The sequence below is a fragment of the Strix aluco genome, chromosome 10, assembly GCF_031877795.1.
Source record: "Strix aluco isolate bStrAlu1 chromosome 10, bStrAlu1.hap1, whole genome shotgun sequence".
Lineage (NCBI taxonomy): Eukaryota > Metazoa > Chordata > Aves > Strigiformes > Strigidae > Strix > Strix aluco.
This window is the reverse complement of record NC_133940.1, coordinates 13,230,507-13,247,426: the sequence shown is the minus strand read 5'-3', so window position 1 is coordinate 13,247,426 and position 16,920 is coordinate 13,230,507. Positions and strand designations below refer to the sequence as shown.

Below are 16,920 nucleotides of genomic sequence, written 5' to 3'. Positions count from 1 at the left end.
GACACCTAAAATGGTAATTTTGAAATAACCATAATAATAAAAAATGTTTCGGTCACACTCCTTTGTTCAACACAAGTAGGGCAGCTTTCGGGAGGAAAGCAGATCCAAATTCAGTTGTGCATTTAATAGATGGATTTATGCAGGTACATAACCAACTTACGAAATATTTTACTGATACTTGTGAGATACGAGATACAAATGCCCATTAGAACATGCAATTAAAAATTTGCATATCCATACATATATATATGGGCACTCTGAAAAACTAGTCAGTGTTTTTACTTTGAATGTACTTGCAAACTATCCATTTATTAACCTGTATTTACTTACCAATCCCAGAATCTGCAAGATGCTAAAATGATATACAAACATAAACCCCGTGGATAAAAGAGCCCACCAGAAATTGCAGAGTGGTTCTGGAGTGTAGATACCTTGAAAAGAAAGGAATACATTAGTATTCAGCTGAATTGCTGTGTCCATCAAACACTCATGAATAATCCTCTCTCTTCTGCTCTGTGGATGTTCGGGCATCTGGCTTTAGCTGATAACCTACTCAATACCATTACAGTAATTAATATTTGAGCGCCTTATTTCTTACCTGAAGCGTCCTCATCAGTTTCTTCCCTCCTCTGGTCCAGCAGTAAAACGTACAATATGTTACCTCATTAAGCTTGCCTCTTTTTCATCAACACCAGTGATTTTTTTACCTCATTCTTCCTTCAACCACAGAAGTACTAAATGATTTTAAAATACAGTAGTGGTATACAATGAATCTTCAAAATCAGGTTATTTATACTTAAAACACCTGCTTCTTATGGGGGCTATGACTTCAGCATGCACAGAACTAACCTAGGTAGTGGCAGTTCTTGCACTGCACTGTATTAGAGCACAGCTTAATTGCCATTTCCTAATTTTATGGTTGTTTAACAACTATTAAAAAGTAACTTGCACCAATAATGCCTAGGAACAGAAAAGCAGTATAAAATTAATGACAGACTGAGCTTTTAAATGAAAACTGCTGTGGAGATATTTTCAGATATATAATACAAACAATTTTATAATCAGTAGATATCACAGATACTGTAAAGTATTTTTTCCCCTTTAAATGAAGTAGCAGATAAAACATTATTCCTGGGTTCACCTTTCCGTCTCCTCCTTAAACTAGGTTTTATCAATTTACTGACAAAACAATGTCACGTGATCTAGAATGTACCAAGGAAATCAGATCTAATAAAAGTACCCTTAGATACAGGACTATTTTTGGAATTAAATATTCAAACATCATATGGTGATAACAAAAACAGTTTACAGAGTCTCAAGACTCTTGCTAGCAGACATGAAAATTTCAGTGTTAAGATATGGGGAAAAATATTATTTTCCTTACAACTTTAATAACTTAACCTAGGGATGCAAAAGAAAAAAAGTCCACAAAATCATGCTGCTCAGCTGCTACAAGGAGTTTCGGGTGATTATAAAAATACACTGGCATTTTTTTATTTGCCTTTGTCTGCTCTCTGATCCATTAGATATTATTAAATATTGGAATGTGTATCCACTGAAAGGATAGCTTACAGCACAGAGTGCAATATTCCTATTAGCCTTTGCTAGCTAGTACACTCAGTAATTACCAGGAAGATTCAACAGACTTCAGCATATACTCTACAAGGCTACTGGGAACTCGTAACTACACATGCGCAGCTAGCTATGAGAGAACCTGCCAGACTAAAGCTGCTATGAGTATGCCTATGTATGGTATCGTATGTAGATAGAGGCAAATAACTGCTATTACTTGCTTTACTACACCACTACATAATGGTGCATCCTGTCTCAGGTCTAAAATCCCTAGAGGACTGCTTTCTCAATCCCTGTTGCCCTTTTACAATCTTTTCTGCATAGTGGTCTTCCATAGTTTGTACCCATCATGCCAGTTCAGATGGATTTTGCAGTAGCTACCTGAAATAATCTAATTTAAATATCATCTTGTGAATGTTACAAATTCAAAATTACCTACACTTTATCATCTAAAACTGTACATCTATTCATTGTCCACTCCAAATAGCTTCTCTGTTGCTAGTCAAAAGAGTAAGGAGTTGATTGTATGCTTGAATGACAGCAGCGCACATGCACCCCATATATCACTGCCTGACTTTAATGAGCAACAATAATAGTGTAATTACCTGAGACACAAGAGCAGACCATGTTTTAGTGAGCAAGCTGTGACTTGGTGCAACCATGATAAATATGAGCAGAGAAGCTACTTTGAAAGCATAAGGCAGCTTATAAGATTTCTTATCCAGTAGGTAGGTGAAGGTCAGAAGAAGTGTCTGAACTATAAGCAAATTCCAAAGGTAAAACTGAACTCTACATGAATAACTAAATGGAGTGTTCTACAGGTAAAGGGAAAAAATTCACAACAGTCTAATTCTTTGAACATACTTAGCAAGCATGATCTAAGAGCTGGTATCCTATTTAGAAAACGGTACAGGAGACTTAAATAGCAATGATATTCATTAAACTCCACTGTCTGAAAACATCAGATATGTGATACCACCTTGAATATATTTTTTTCATTACAGAGAGCAAGAGAAGAAGCAACTAGCCTTGGTGTCTGAGTTTAGGAGGCCATGGCTCTATTTTTGGCTGCACCAACTTTAAGTGACCTGGTCAAGCTATACAGAAACTCTTCGTGCTCCCTCCTCAGCTGTAGAGTAAAGAAAACATATTTGACTTGCAAAGTTTTTTTTGTTCTGTCTTTGCAGTTTTAGGTGCATGTTTAACCTAGATGCAAAACACAACATAAAATTTAAATAAGGTATCTAAAACAGCTCCCAGGAACTATCAAAGCAGTGCTATACCAAATCCAGTTTCATGTGAACTTGCCTGGTTGGCAGTTGCCTGTGTTATTTCAAAAGTATTTGACAAAGCCTGAGAACAGATCGTAGTAGTCTAAAGAGGTAAACATTCAGAAAAGATAAAATCCAGAGACCTTGATATTCGGGGGACTTACAGTGCAGGTACTATATAAACACTAAAATGGACAACTGAACTCAGCTACAAAACAAGTGTGGAGGGAGAAAGCAGTCATTAAAAGACTAAGGAAATTGCACAAGATGACAAAACACATCAGTGGCATACTTTGGCTTTGAACTCAAGCTTCTCATGTCCAGCTTCAATCTAGTCAGGGAATCATGTTTCAGAAGTCACTAAGGAGAACTGTTTGGGTTCCTCCAGCAAAGAATTTCACACTGCTACATCCTCCCTCTGTTGCAAAGCTTAAAAAAATACATTAGCAACTCTCACCCTCTACAGACCTTTGATCTCACTTTATAATAGAAAAATCCCTCCTTGCCAGACTTTGTAATCCTGAAAATAATAGTGTGATTTTTAGCAGTATCATTATTTGGACCTCAAGGGACAAAAAAGAAACAATGACCTCCGCACAAAGATTTCAAAGAGCTCTGGATTCTCAACAGTGCTTTGGGAAACTAATTTTAAATTCATACCTGAGATATTTTCTGTACATTTCTCATTAGATAAATAATCACTATAGATTTTATTACTCTACAGTCCTGCTATTCAACAGATGACTGTTTAACAGAGCAGTGTGGTCTATTTTCTGCAGTACACAGTCTGCTAAAAGAAACAAACAGGAAAATCGAGACCCAGCTGAGTGGTTGGTTGAATGGCCTGTGGTTGGCTTTGGCAAAAGCTACTTGCTGCTTACACAGGAAATCAATTTCAATAGGTAGCAGTGAGTTTCCCTCTCTATTCACTAAGGATCACAGGCAATTCTTATATGTTAAGCACTTTCAAAAATTTAATCCAACTGCCAGTCTGGCACTAATCTCATTCTCAAAAATGCTCATGCCCCAGACAGTTGAGACCGTTCCAAATCAGGGTCATCCAAGTAGGCTGTGTATTTGCTCTTGTGTTGAAATAGCACAGCACTGCATATTTCAGTTTAATTTAAACCTCATTATTTCATTAGCATTGATAGGAAGGATTTCATATAGATTGAAAAGTTTGGGGTTCATCATCTGCTTCTACAACAAGAATTTGTTGACCTTGGTCATACCAAGTGATTAATTTTGCCATCCAGGAAATGGAAGTATGGCTTTAAAAATCTAAAGATCAACAAAGAGACTCGACTTCTTTTATACTATTTCCCCCTGCAATGTCTTGTGCTAGTTCTAGTGTTCTTATGAACTATTATTTTTATTTAAAGTTCTCAAAACATAGGCTTTTAAAAATTTGAATACAACTTAATAGAAAGTAGTACGCCTTTTTTATTTCTGTGAAAACATAACACAGGAAAAAATTACTCCTCTGTTTGAATTAGAGAATTAGAACCTAAATATAGTACAATTTTTTAATTTAGCAGGGTGTTAAAATAACCTCTTTTTCCTAATTAATGTCTTGCTTTCATTCCCATTACATTTGATAGAGCTTTATCAGCTTTCCATCCCAGCACTCTCCTCCAGTAGTCTCATGATTACAGGTAGACCTGCTTAATCCAAAACTCAGAGCAACTACTACAATTCTTTCATTTTCAAGCTTATAAAAATGTGAGGGCAAATTTATTTCCATTTTATTTCCCTTGATCAAAGGGTTAATTCTAGTAGTGTGGCCTATTAAGCTAGCCTAGAGACCAAACTTCCTTTCCAGGAGAAGACAGGAAAAATGTTCTCAAGAGGATGAGCCTGAAATCCACTGTTATACCTACAGCTGTTCTGAATCTATGTGTAGATTACGCCAGAAGATTTCTATTTTCCCTCAATGCCAGCTACTCTCACCAGAATCACCTCAGACAGGGGTCTTACTACCTGCTCCTCTCAGGAACCATTTTTTATATTCCATAAAGAAGCAGCAGCGGTTCTTCCTTCATAAAGTACTAGTTCTTCCATATACTGGTACATACCCTTCTTTAACAGACCCTGGGCCCACTCAGAGAATGCCACATTAATCTCCTTATTTAGTTTTAAGTGTTTCATAATAGGCCACCATAGTTTCAAAGGAACTGTAACTGCCCAGTGCATGAAGCTCAGAGGGTCACACAACAGAGACATGTCCTCTTCCTCTCCAGCTCTCTTAAATCATTAAACAAGATTATCCTGAAACGACCAAGCTACAAGAGAGCCTTGCAGCATGAGCCTGCAGCCCGAGCAGCAGCTCAGCCCTCCAGCTGCTGAGCAGTGCCACAGCTCCCTGCTGCTCAAGGGGCCATAGCACAAGCACAGCTGGACAGGGAACCAGGCACTGACATCTCTCACACGGGATTCAGGAGGCAGGGAAAAGATGGAATAGGAACATGCAAGCTGCCAGCAGGAGACTAGGAGAATAATATACAAGAGTTGACAGGTCTCTAAGTAATTAAGAGTTTCAGTGAAAGAGCTGTACTGCACATTATGAAGTATTTCAGTGAGGATGGAGATAAGCTAGATTTATGACTACCTAACTATATTCAAGGATTACTACTAAGCTATGTAATAAAGCCTGCTTTATAACTCCATTTAAAAGCCAAGGAGAGATATAGCTAAATACAGGTGTGTCTCACAAAGGGTATAACAGCTAGAAATATCTTTAAATATGGTAATTCCTCACCCTTTTCCTTGCTGGAAAGCACAAGTTTAGATCCCCAATTGCTTTAATTGCACTTTCCTCGTTTAAAGCCACTGGGAAAATGATCCTTTTGCTTGTAGTTGGTATCTGTGTTCTACATCTCACAACTTAGCCCAGCTTCTCATTAGGTAAGAAACGCTGCACTCTCCTTAAGAAAGCTGGCTATACAGAGCTGCTTCTGTCCATCTATCTGAAGTGTGACAGAGACCTTCTCCATGAGAGGGGAAAAATGAAAAAAAGAAAATCATCAACTTCTACTTACTTTCTGACAATGCCATAGAACTTCATCTCTTCTGATGCCACTTTTGAAGACACAGATCAAAAAGAAAAGGGCTTTATGACTTGAGTCAGAGAGACAGTTTCTTTATTGCTTACAAGGATACAGCACTTGCCTTATAAGCTGAAAATTCTGACTCTACTCCCAGCAAACAACTCACCTACCTAATTATTTAGGGTGTATATGGCTGTCCACTTGTGCGCAGCTGCACAATAGCGACTCAGCTCTTAAAATACATGGGGCCAGGGCGCAGGACTGTCCAGAATTTGCAAGGCCATTACTTACATTCTTTTTGGCTCCAAAAGAAGTCGTGTCCCCCCCCAATACAACCAAATCAATTTACTCTCTCCACAGGGTGGACAACCTGCATTTGAATTGTGAATCTTGAGAATTTTCATAGCCATTCTGACCTGGATGCTGGAGACTATCTCCCTCTGCAGGCTGAAGTGTCAGAGCCATTCAACCATTCAGTGACACCAATACAAAGGCCTCTGATTAAGCATACATGATATCCTGAACTCAAGGTACAGCTGTTCATACATCAGATTCCTCCTTCAAGTGACAAAAATCCTAAAAAAATCTCAACATCAACATCTTCTTCTACTTCATTAAGTTGTTAAGTCAACTAAATGCTAGGGATCTCAAAACATAGAAAGATTATCTCATGAACTCCTCTGCTAGGGAACTGCTATAAATTAAACATTGCTTCAAACTGTTGTGGATATCATTTGCTCACAATACTCAGGAAATAACAATTCCACTTTGATTAAATTTCAATATGATTTGAAGCTCTGAAACAAGGTGCACATCTAATCTTGTCAAATCCATCTGAAAATCTGACCAAACTAGCTTAAAGGCCAAGGCAGTCAAGAACTGTGTCTCCGATGCAGTGCAAACTGGATTTTTCTTTCATTATGTTAAGAGAATGCAGTTAGAAAAACTAAGTTGTCCTGAACACCACTGAAGATCTCTAATACCTTGATCTCAGAAAGTCAGGTTAATGCACTGTTGAAATAGTTGTGGCATTTTGAGACATTACACTTTCTCATCTGCCATCTCCCTATGCCTTCTACCAGCAATCTGTATCCCAGTAGCATAATTATCTGAGCATACTCATATGCTTCAGAAGACCATCTCAGCTGTAGATGAAAGTGGTTTGAGGTGTTTTTCAATGAAGAGTTGGTTCCGTGGTCTAGATCTGCATTACTGTGGTTCCCGTCTTCTTCCTTTCACCTTGACAATTCATTCATTGCACCTCCCTTGTGCCAACCCTACCACTCAAATAATGCAACAGTAAACCAATCCAGAAGTTACAAAAGCATTCATACTTTTTTGGATAGGGAAGCAAGAGCCTCGCCTCCTAAGGACAAGAGCTATTTCAGGAATGCTGTGTCCTGCCCAGATGCATACTATAACTTTTGGCAGGGTTCACAGGTGATACAAGGTGAGATTCATTCAGCAAAAAAAGTTGCCAACTGCAGATATACTTCATGTAAGAACTGCCTTAAATTAGGAATCTTCTACACTGGCCTGTTATATCTGCACTACATCTATCTTGCATGAGAGCCTCTTATTGCAGCCAAGAAAGATCTGAACCACAGTGCATAAGCATTTATTTTGTCTAGCCTGGCATGCATGCGTATGTATATGTGGATATGCACACTTAGAAAGAATGTATGTTAGAATGGGAAGTATGGAAATTTATACTCACTCAGTACAGAGGGGAGGGAGAGGGAAGAGGAAGAGAGAAAGAGGTCTTAATCCCCCAGAGGGAAAAATATCCTTGAGCTTCAGTAAGTTCACTGTGAAACACTGAAGCCTGAGTTCTGAACATGTCTCTCATCAGTTTGATCCTAAGCACAGCAAAGCCCCCTCACTTACACGAGGCAGGACATGAAGGTGATGCTGCCAGTGCAACATGACCTGTCTTCTCCACTGTAATGAATAGCACGGAGAGAAACAAAATAAATGATTACAGCCCTTGGTTACTTTCACCCAGTTTCCTTTCAAAAAGGAAACACTTCAACAGGTAACTGCATGTGCATGACTGGTATGATATTTGATTAGCATGTCAACAAACCTGGACATGCAGTTCTGTATAGAATGAGCCTCAAATCAACTCTGCTTCAGGTGTTCTGCTCAACCTTCCTTTGAGAAATGTTAATATTATGTCCGAGATCCTATTAAGACCATCAGTAATATTAGCAGATTCCAAATAAAACTGAAGTAGTGTATTTTTCCATATACAATCCATTCCTTTTCATTTTTCCAATTTTAATACCCAATCATCATGCACAGAATCACTGATGGAAATTTCTATTTAAAATACAGAAATTAAGCTGCATGCTGATCAATGTCAGTGATGAAAAAGCAATTTTCACAAGATATAGTTAGGATAAAGGGTGCAATGCACTCAAAAAGTACTTTAAACAAAGGTGCTAATGAAATGACGAAGTATTAACAAATGCTTTCAGGCTGAGTAATTTTTCCATCAAAAACCATACATTAGGTCTCCTGTGGCACTAGCCACAACTGCTACTACAAAAGTCCATGGGCATTTTGCTAACAAGATATTACAGCCAGTGAGGTGAACCAGAGCCAACTGCGTAAGAAATTGAACAGTTATTAGTTACACAGCCTAGGGCAATCTCAACTGATGTATTTAGCCAACAAAGTTCTTTTAGGAACTTCACTGCTGTCATGTCAACATTAGATGGCAGCAAATACTTGTAAATGAATAAAGGGCAAAAATTTAGAAAACTGCACTTAGGGCACCAACTATGCAGCGCAAAGCCCCTTGAACTGCAGATACTGTCCTATCAGCCCCATAAAACAGGTGCTGAGGAACCCAGAGAACCTGCACTTCCAAACACACACAAAACCAAGCCAACAAACAAAAAACCAAGGGAACACATCAAGTGACATCCGAGGCCAAACTTTAAAGCAAAAGATACACGTCTTAAAAAGATGTTATATGGGGACTTCAAGGCCATCGAAAGAAGTGATTTAGTGACACCACAAGAGCTTGGTTTATTATTGCTTATAGTGTACTACATGGCTGTATACACTTTCTCTCCCCTCCTACAATGATTAGGAATTTGTGTAACTTCTACAACAATAACGCACTTTAGCATTATTTGTCAGAATTTGAAGATATCAAAGATGGATTAAAACAAATGTGGCTGGCATATTTCTCTGGTAAGAGAAAGAAACGGAATGATCTTTTGAAAACATTTTTCTTTAGTTTCACTCAGCAGTGAAACACAAAAAGGTTAGAACCCTATCGTGAAGTAAGTGTGAAGGATTACAAATAAGTGTGAATAAGCATAACAGCTCAATGTCCAAGTGGAGAGCAGTGACAAGTGCCATTCCTCAGGGCTCAGTATTGGGACTGGTGCTGTTTAAAATCTTTGTTGTCAACATGGACAGTGAGATCGAGTGCACCCTCAGCAAGTTTGCTGAGGACTCCAAGCTGTGTGGTGCAGTCACACACTGGAGGGAAGGGATGTGCCATCCAGAGGGACCTGGACAGGCTGGAGAGGTGGGACCCTGCAAACCTCATGAAGTTCAACAAGGCCAAGGGCAAGGTCCTGCACATGGGTTGGGGCAATCCCAAGCACAAATCCAGGCTGGACTGAGATTGGATTGAGAGCAGCCCTGCGGAGAAGGACTTGGTGATATTGATGGATGGAAAACTGACTGTGAGCCAGCAATGTGTGCTCACAGCCCAGAAAGACAACCATGTCCTGGGCTGCATCAAGACAAGTGTGGCCAGCAGGTCGAGGGAGGGCATTCTCCCCTTCTGCTCTGCTCTCATGAGACCCCACCTGCAGTTCTGTGTCCAGCTCTGTGGGCACCAACATCAGAAGGACATGGACCTTCTCAAGTGGGTCCAGAGGAGGCCACAAAGATGATCAGGGGCTGGAGCACCTCCCCTGCGAGAACAGGATGAGAGAGTTGGGGTTGTTCAGCCTGGAGAAGAGAAGGCTCCAGGGAGACCTTAGAGCGGCCTCCCAGTGCTTAAAGGGGCTACAGGAAAGGTGGGGAGGGACTCTTGATCAGGGAGTGTAGGGATAGGACTAAGGGTGATGGTTTTAAACTCAAAGAGAGGAGATTGAGATTAGATATAAGGAAGAAATTCTTTCCTGTGAGGGTGATGAGGCACTGGCACAGGTTGCCCAGAGAAGCTGTGGCTGCCCCCTCCCTGGCAGTGTTCAAGGACAGGTTGGACGGGGCTTTGAGCAACCTGGTCTAGTGGAAGGTGTCCCTGCCCATGGCAGGGGGGTGGAACTAGGTGATCTTTAAGGTCACTTCCAACCCAAGCCATTCTATGATTACACAATAAGTGACTGCTGGTATAAGACACAAAAGATTCACCAGGGTGGAAGAGGATGACTATGCTTGTTCTGAGCATTTGCTAAATTGTATCCCATTGGTTGACATCACGTTCTTGCTTTTCTTTAAAGGCTACTGAATATCTGGACCATAAATTATCCTCTTTTATTTCCTGGATGAAACAATTCAGCTCTGCTAGAAAATGCAGCTGGAGGCATGTCAACGCTAGAGGGGGGCAGAGCATCACACCAGATGAATACATACTGCATTCCCTTCCACCGAACAATTTGGGATTCCCCGAGTTACTGAACTATTATGGTGTAAGTCATTGCAAGCTAGCAGTCTTGTTAGAAGAGATAACAAACAAGCTAGTTCATTTCACTAGTATGTGTCACTAAATTTCATTAGAGCTTCAGAATTTCAGGAATTTATCTAACTAGCCAACTAATATTTATGTGGGGATACAATAATAATTTTTTTTCATCTCATTTTAAGTTGCAGTACTTCTCAAGAGACATCCAAGAAGGCAAAAGTCTTAAAAATACATCCCATCAACAACTTAGAATGTTGCAAGGTGGCAGAGATGCTACTCAGGAAGACAGTGCACATCATGCCAATACATTCTTGATATCCCTTTGGACAAAAGACCATTTTTTTATCCTCATTTCAGTGCCTGACACAAGTCTTTGTTACCCGGGTTACAACTCCAGCATAACACCAGAAACTATTAACTAACAACATAGAGAAAACTGTTTTAAAAAAAAAAAAAGAGTAAGAGTAAAGCCTGTGGTAACCATTAAGCACAGCTTTTCCATTCCATGGGACCAATTCAATACATATAGAGTAAATTGCCAACCTACCTCCTTTCCGTAGCAGATAGATGGGCACAACATAAAGCATCACATGCTGGATGTAATAAATTTCCATTTCAAATGGAAGCTGTGGAATAAAGAAAATATTTGTAAATGTTTTTCATCACTAACAACTGAATTACAAGGAATAATTTTCCTTATGGCCCATGGCAATTCCTTCAGTTCAGTTATCACCTATGTATATTAATGAAGAGATGACATTAATGGTCAATGCTTTGAAAGTGCAGCTAACTGTACCCATTCCACTCCCCTTGCCACAAATGCAATGCAGCTCTTCAGGTAGACAATTCTCAAAATCAGCCAGAAGCACAACAAAGAAGGAATAATATAAGTTTGCTCTTTTCCCTTTCTTAGTATAAATTACCAATAACAATGCAAAGCCCTAAAGTAATCAAACCAGAAACTATACACACCCCATATGACAGTAGCCTATTTAGAAAGAAAATTCCTACCTTTTGAGTGACATAAATCTATAACTGAGGACTTTTATATATAAAAGTATATAAATAAATATATTAATTACTGAGGAGGCCTGTGCAAAAATCAAAATACCTGTTTTATAGTAATCTGCATGCATGGGTGAAACTGCTAAGCTTCACCAAATATAAAATAACAAATATTTTACTGGTTTTAAAGAGAAGCTGCAGAAGGATGTATGTAAACAAGTTACCAGTTAGTACTAAACCAGGTATTCCTTACCTGCTGACAACTTCTAGGAAATTACAACTAGTCATTTGTGTGTTTGGTAGTTGAATTCATGTTACTTCTTAGAGCGGCAGACAGACTAAAAATAACTTGAACCACAACTCTGAGTTTAATTTAAGCTCTTTAACCCAGACCCAACTAATTCTAGCTCTTTATTAGTTAGAAAAGGTGATGCACTTTACAGATGGGTTATTCCCATCTGTAAATGCCTTTGCCTATATCTACTTGTTAAACAACACATTTAAAACTGAACAGTAGTAGCAAGATTCAAATTCAGAATTCAACTTCTTGCTGCAGCTCACTTACAAAGCTGAACAGACATACTTTTCCATTATTTCTCAGATGTGAGAACTGGACAATACCACCACGCAAGTATAAAAGCTCAGAGGAATAACACAAAGCCATTAACTTTGGTTCAAATGCAGACTCATTCTACCATTCTAGATGCTAAAGTGAATCCAGATGCAAGTCCTACCATCATGGTTTGTCTGTTGGGGAAAAAAAAAAAAAAAAAAAAAAGCCTTCCTTTTCTATTACTGTTCTGAGACACTGAAGTCATAGCATTGAACAGAAACATTACAAAAATTTCTACATCAACAGGAGCAAAGAGAGGTTGAAACAGAGTTTGGTTTTATTCCTAAATAGCAGTCAATAAACAGCTGGTAATTGATATGGTGATCTTTTAAATTCAATAACAATTCTTACATCCTATTTTGAATGTAAAAGATGCTAAAACCTACAGCTGGATTCTGCTAGTCCTGTCATCCCCCAGCTGAACACTATCAGTGTCCTGATTGCAACCTCCAAGATGGGCAGTCAACTCTTGGGAGACTAAGCAAAAAAAGTCTTCCACACAATCTGTTACGTTATTTTATTCCAAGTATTTTGTATCAAAACATAAAACCAAGCAAGATAGTACTATGCAAAAGCAAGAACTTCATGGAAGTTGTGAAGTCTTCTGAACCTAAGCCTTTTCTGCTGTCCCTCGTTGAAAGACACAGAGGGCAAAGTGAGGGAATCAATATTATTTGGAAAGAAGTTAAAGCACTTTTCCTAACTGAAGAAAAACCTGTACCTCTCCCAGCTGGAACAGGCACACTTCAGGAACAATAGCTCCTGATATAAACAACACAACGTGAAGCACTCACTCCTGCCAAGAAGCGTTCTCTATTTAGTATCTGTGATTTCATAAGGCTTCTACACTCGCTGAGTTGTGAGGGTACACAAACACAACGCTCAGGACACTTCTGAGAACAGAGTAACAGTTGTTTTGCTGCAGTAGTGTTGACAATATTTTTTTTGGTGTAAAACAAAACATCTTTTTTTCACTATAAAAGTTTGCTTGTTCTGAAGCCTGGCTAATTATGCAAGTGCATTTCCTGGTATAATGCTGCAAAAGCAGAATTTCTGTACAACCAAGCATTCAAGTTGTACAGCCAGGCTACAACAGACCAAAAACGAACAAACACGAAAGATGAACTATAGAGTTGTACTGAGCAACTGACTCACCTAGCTCTAAAGATCTTGTCTGTAAATTATTTTATCAGTAACAGACTCACTCACAGATAGCAGATAGGTACCTTTTACATGCAAAGAGAAATTGCAAGCGAAGACAAGGTAGAAGGGATCACCCATCAATCTAGGATTTAAAGAACCTCTGAAAACAAGTATGCACTTCAGCAAGTGGTAAAGTTTGAGAAATTAAAAATCAAAGCAACAATTACAGAACAAAGTGAGTCAAAATACTGAGTTGGTCCCTCTAATAATATTTCACCATAGGCACCCGTGAAAGCCACATGGACTTAAGCCCAGGCTCCAACAATCTCCAGAGTGGACCCTCTTCATAGGCCCCAGAGACTTGTCCTCTCCTGTCAGATGCCCCTGTGGAAACCTAGCAGCCTCACTAAAGAGCAGTACTGCCCTAGTAACAAACCAGTGATGTTCAACATACATTTCTTCAACCACACCTGTCCCCAGAGAGATTCAGAATCACTGGGTGTTTGTTAATAAAACAGACTCATCTGAACTCTGTATATTAATTTATTTGCTGGTTTTTTTGTACTAAACCCTTGTCTCCCTTACCAGCTGCCAGCATCACTTTCTGCATCTCAATTTATTTCCCATACTCAGAATCTGAAAACAACACCACAAGACAGAAGGACAAATTACCTATTTCTTCTACTAATTTCTATTCTGGGCTCCCTTAACAGCATCAATTAATACAGAGGACAGCCTACTCTGTTACTCAAGACAATAAGTAAGTTTTTCTCTTTTAAAAGTTCTTACTTGTGGCAAAGCAAATCTGCTTCATCCATTCATAGCTTTTAACAATGGTATAACGTCATACACATTTCAAAACACACCAAATTAATAGTGACATACACAATTCCTCTAACATGCAAGATCAAAACATGCTAACAAAGTACTCTGGAAATAAATATTCAGCCTATTCACTGTTTACATTTTGTAATGAAGTTTCTGTTAGAAAACAAAGGGTGTTTTGTTCCTCCAGGAAGAGTTTGGCTCAAAGCAGCCACATGTGCTTCTAGCCCCCACATCAGCCTGGTATGATGCTGATTCAGAAGTGCCACATCCCTTGGACCCATGCTGAAGGCCCTCTGGAAAGCACTAAGAATAGTGAGCAGGCAGTAGACCTCCACCCCAGGAACAGGTAAGTCACGTACAGTTCTGCTAGCTAGCTAAACTCCCAGCAGCTGCTTATGTTGTTTGCAAGACTGTGGAAAGCAGAAACTGTATCATGAAGGATTAGAGCTCACCCTTGCATCTCTGAGCACACAGAGTCACAGCCATCAACAGCAGTCCTCCGAGAATGTATTTGTCGTCCTAACTTAAACCAGCTACTGCCTTAAGGAAGCAACTAGATCTTTCCACCGACTGCACTAAGCTTCTGAAAAATCTCTTCAAGACAGCAGTAAAGTTGAGCCCAGATACTCAGTCAGATATTCAGATAAGAGTTTCCCCCAAAAGAGTATGGCACACAATACTAGACACAGCAGTTGGTTTGCGTTTGCAGTAGGAGAGGAGGTTACCACTTTGCTCTGTTTTCTGAAAGCAGTAATCCTCCCACTGTTAATTATTTATACCTTGGCCTTCTATTTGCAACAACAGCCCAAGCACTGTACTGTGCAAGAGCTCTCCATCATCCTCTATAAAGACTGCAGAGTATGGCAGAACAAGGAATAGAAGGACTTCAGCTCCCAGATTCTGGTCTTTTCTGTAGCACATCTAGCACGAAGTCTAGTAAATATCATTCTGTACCAGCCATCATCTTTGACATTATCAGTAACTCAGATTTATAACCTATAATCAGTAACTCGTTTAGTAAACATAATAAGTAATCAAAGAAATAAACCAGAAGCATAGGTTTTTCTTTTTACCTGTAAAGCAGACCACAGAACAAATTAAACAACAGAGAGGAGGAACCTATAAAAGCTATACAATACAAAAATCATACGGCAAACAGGTACTAGGCCCATATAACATATTAGTTACTTCTCAGAATATTTAGGATTGTGATAACAAATTAGTTATTTGGCAGAGAAGAAACAGCTGCCAGGGAAGCCTAGAATAACAGTCTAAAAACGGACATTAAGACTTAAAAGAAAACAACACAAACCAAAACACAAACACAAGTGGCATTTGGAGAACAGACTATTTCCAGTCTTACCAAGACTGATTTCTCCAGCATACATCCAAACTGGCAAACAGCCAAGAAGCTGACCCATGCTCAAGTTACTGTTACACTATTCAGGCAGTTCTACAATTCAGGCACCAGTTTATACATTTGGCACAGATCAGAAAAGATATTCCCGTATATTTGAATATTGGGAAAGAGTAGACTGAGAAAAAAATTTACGTTAATACTGGCATTAATGTCAGCAGCAAGGCCCCTTGAAATAAAGAGTAGCAGGGCTGTCACCCATCTGCATGACAGTCTAAAGCAGCATCACAGCTTTATTTGCTACAATTCTTTTTCATTATATTTTAGGGGCAGAGTATTTAATTCAGATTTCCTGCCATACACTCACTTGTCTGTAATTGGTATGAATGCATACTGATGAGTCCAAATAAACAATCTCTGTTTCAAGTAGGTGTCTCAACCAGTACCACCCTTCCAGTCATTCCAGTGCAGGGAATTATAATTCCCTTAAAGTATTGTTAATTCACCAGTTTTATCAATGAATTTTATCTAGATCTCATTTTCAATTAATACTGTTAGCATGGGGTATGTATACAGAGGGAAAAGCATCAGAATCCACACCTGCTACCAAAGACAGTGTTAGCATGCATGAGGTCTGTAACTTATGAGAGTTCATAAAAGAACATCTCTTGTGCTGACAGCCTGTAGAGTGAAGACACCATAGAACACAGGACTAGGAATAACATCCTGCTACAAGGGTGGAGGGGACCAGAAACATAACACAACATGACTGTATTTTCACTAGTATATGAATTCCAGAAAATCCAGCTATGACTGGATTCCAACTCATGACAGACTCAAATTCTGAGAAGTTTTAAAATAACTTTTTTTTTTCTTGGTGTGCTGATTTTGGCTGGGATATAGTTAATTTCCATCACAGCAGCTGCCATGGGGCTATGGTTTGGATTGGTGCTGGAACAGTGTTGATAGCACAGGGATGTTGTAGTTACTGCTGAGCAGCGCTTACACAGAGTCAGCTTTTCTGCTCCTCACCCCACCAGCAAGGAGGCTGGGGGTGCACAAGGAGTTGGGAGGGGGCACAGCCGGGACAGCTGACCCCAGGGACATCCCAGGCCATACGGTGTCACGCTCAGCATAGAAAGCTGGGGGAAGAAGGAGGAAGCGGGGGTATGTTCAGAGTGATGGTGTTTGTCTTCCCCAGTCACTGTTACGTGTAACAGAGCCCTGCTCTCCTGGGGATGGCTGAGCACCTGCCTGCCCATGGGAAGGGGTGAATGAATTCCTTGTTTTGCTTTGCTTGTGTGCGCAGCTTTTGCTTTACCTATTAAACTGTCTCTATCTCAACCCATGAGTTTTCTCACTTTTACCCTTTCAATTCTCTTCCACATCCCACTGCAGGGGAGTGAGTGAGCAGCTCTGTGGGGCTTAGT

At 39.6% G+C, this 16,920-nt stretch overlaps 1 protein-coding gene across 2 annotated transcripts in view; it reads right to left on the bottom strand.

The window, feature by feature from the left end:
- TMEM164 (transmembrane protein 164) overlaps positions 1-16,920 on the bottom strand; it is a 52,273-nt gene that overhangs the window by 6,471 nt on the left and 28,882 nt on the right. Inside the window, exons 5-6 of one of the 2 annotated variants that reach the window (XM_074835314.1) lie at positions 11,092-11,170; positions 331-431 (exon numbers count right to left, since the gene is read on the bottom strand). In XM_074835314.1, coding sequence (XP_074691415.1) covers positions 331-431; positions 11,092-11,170 — 180 coding nt within the window. The remainder of the gene's footprint in view (positions 1-330; positions 432-11,091; positions 11,171-16,920) is intronic. The other variant, XM_074835315.1, reaches the window with a different exon arrangement.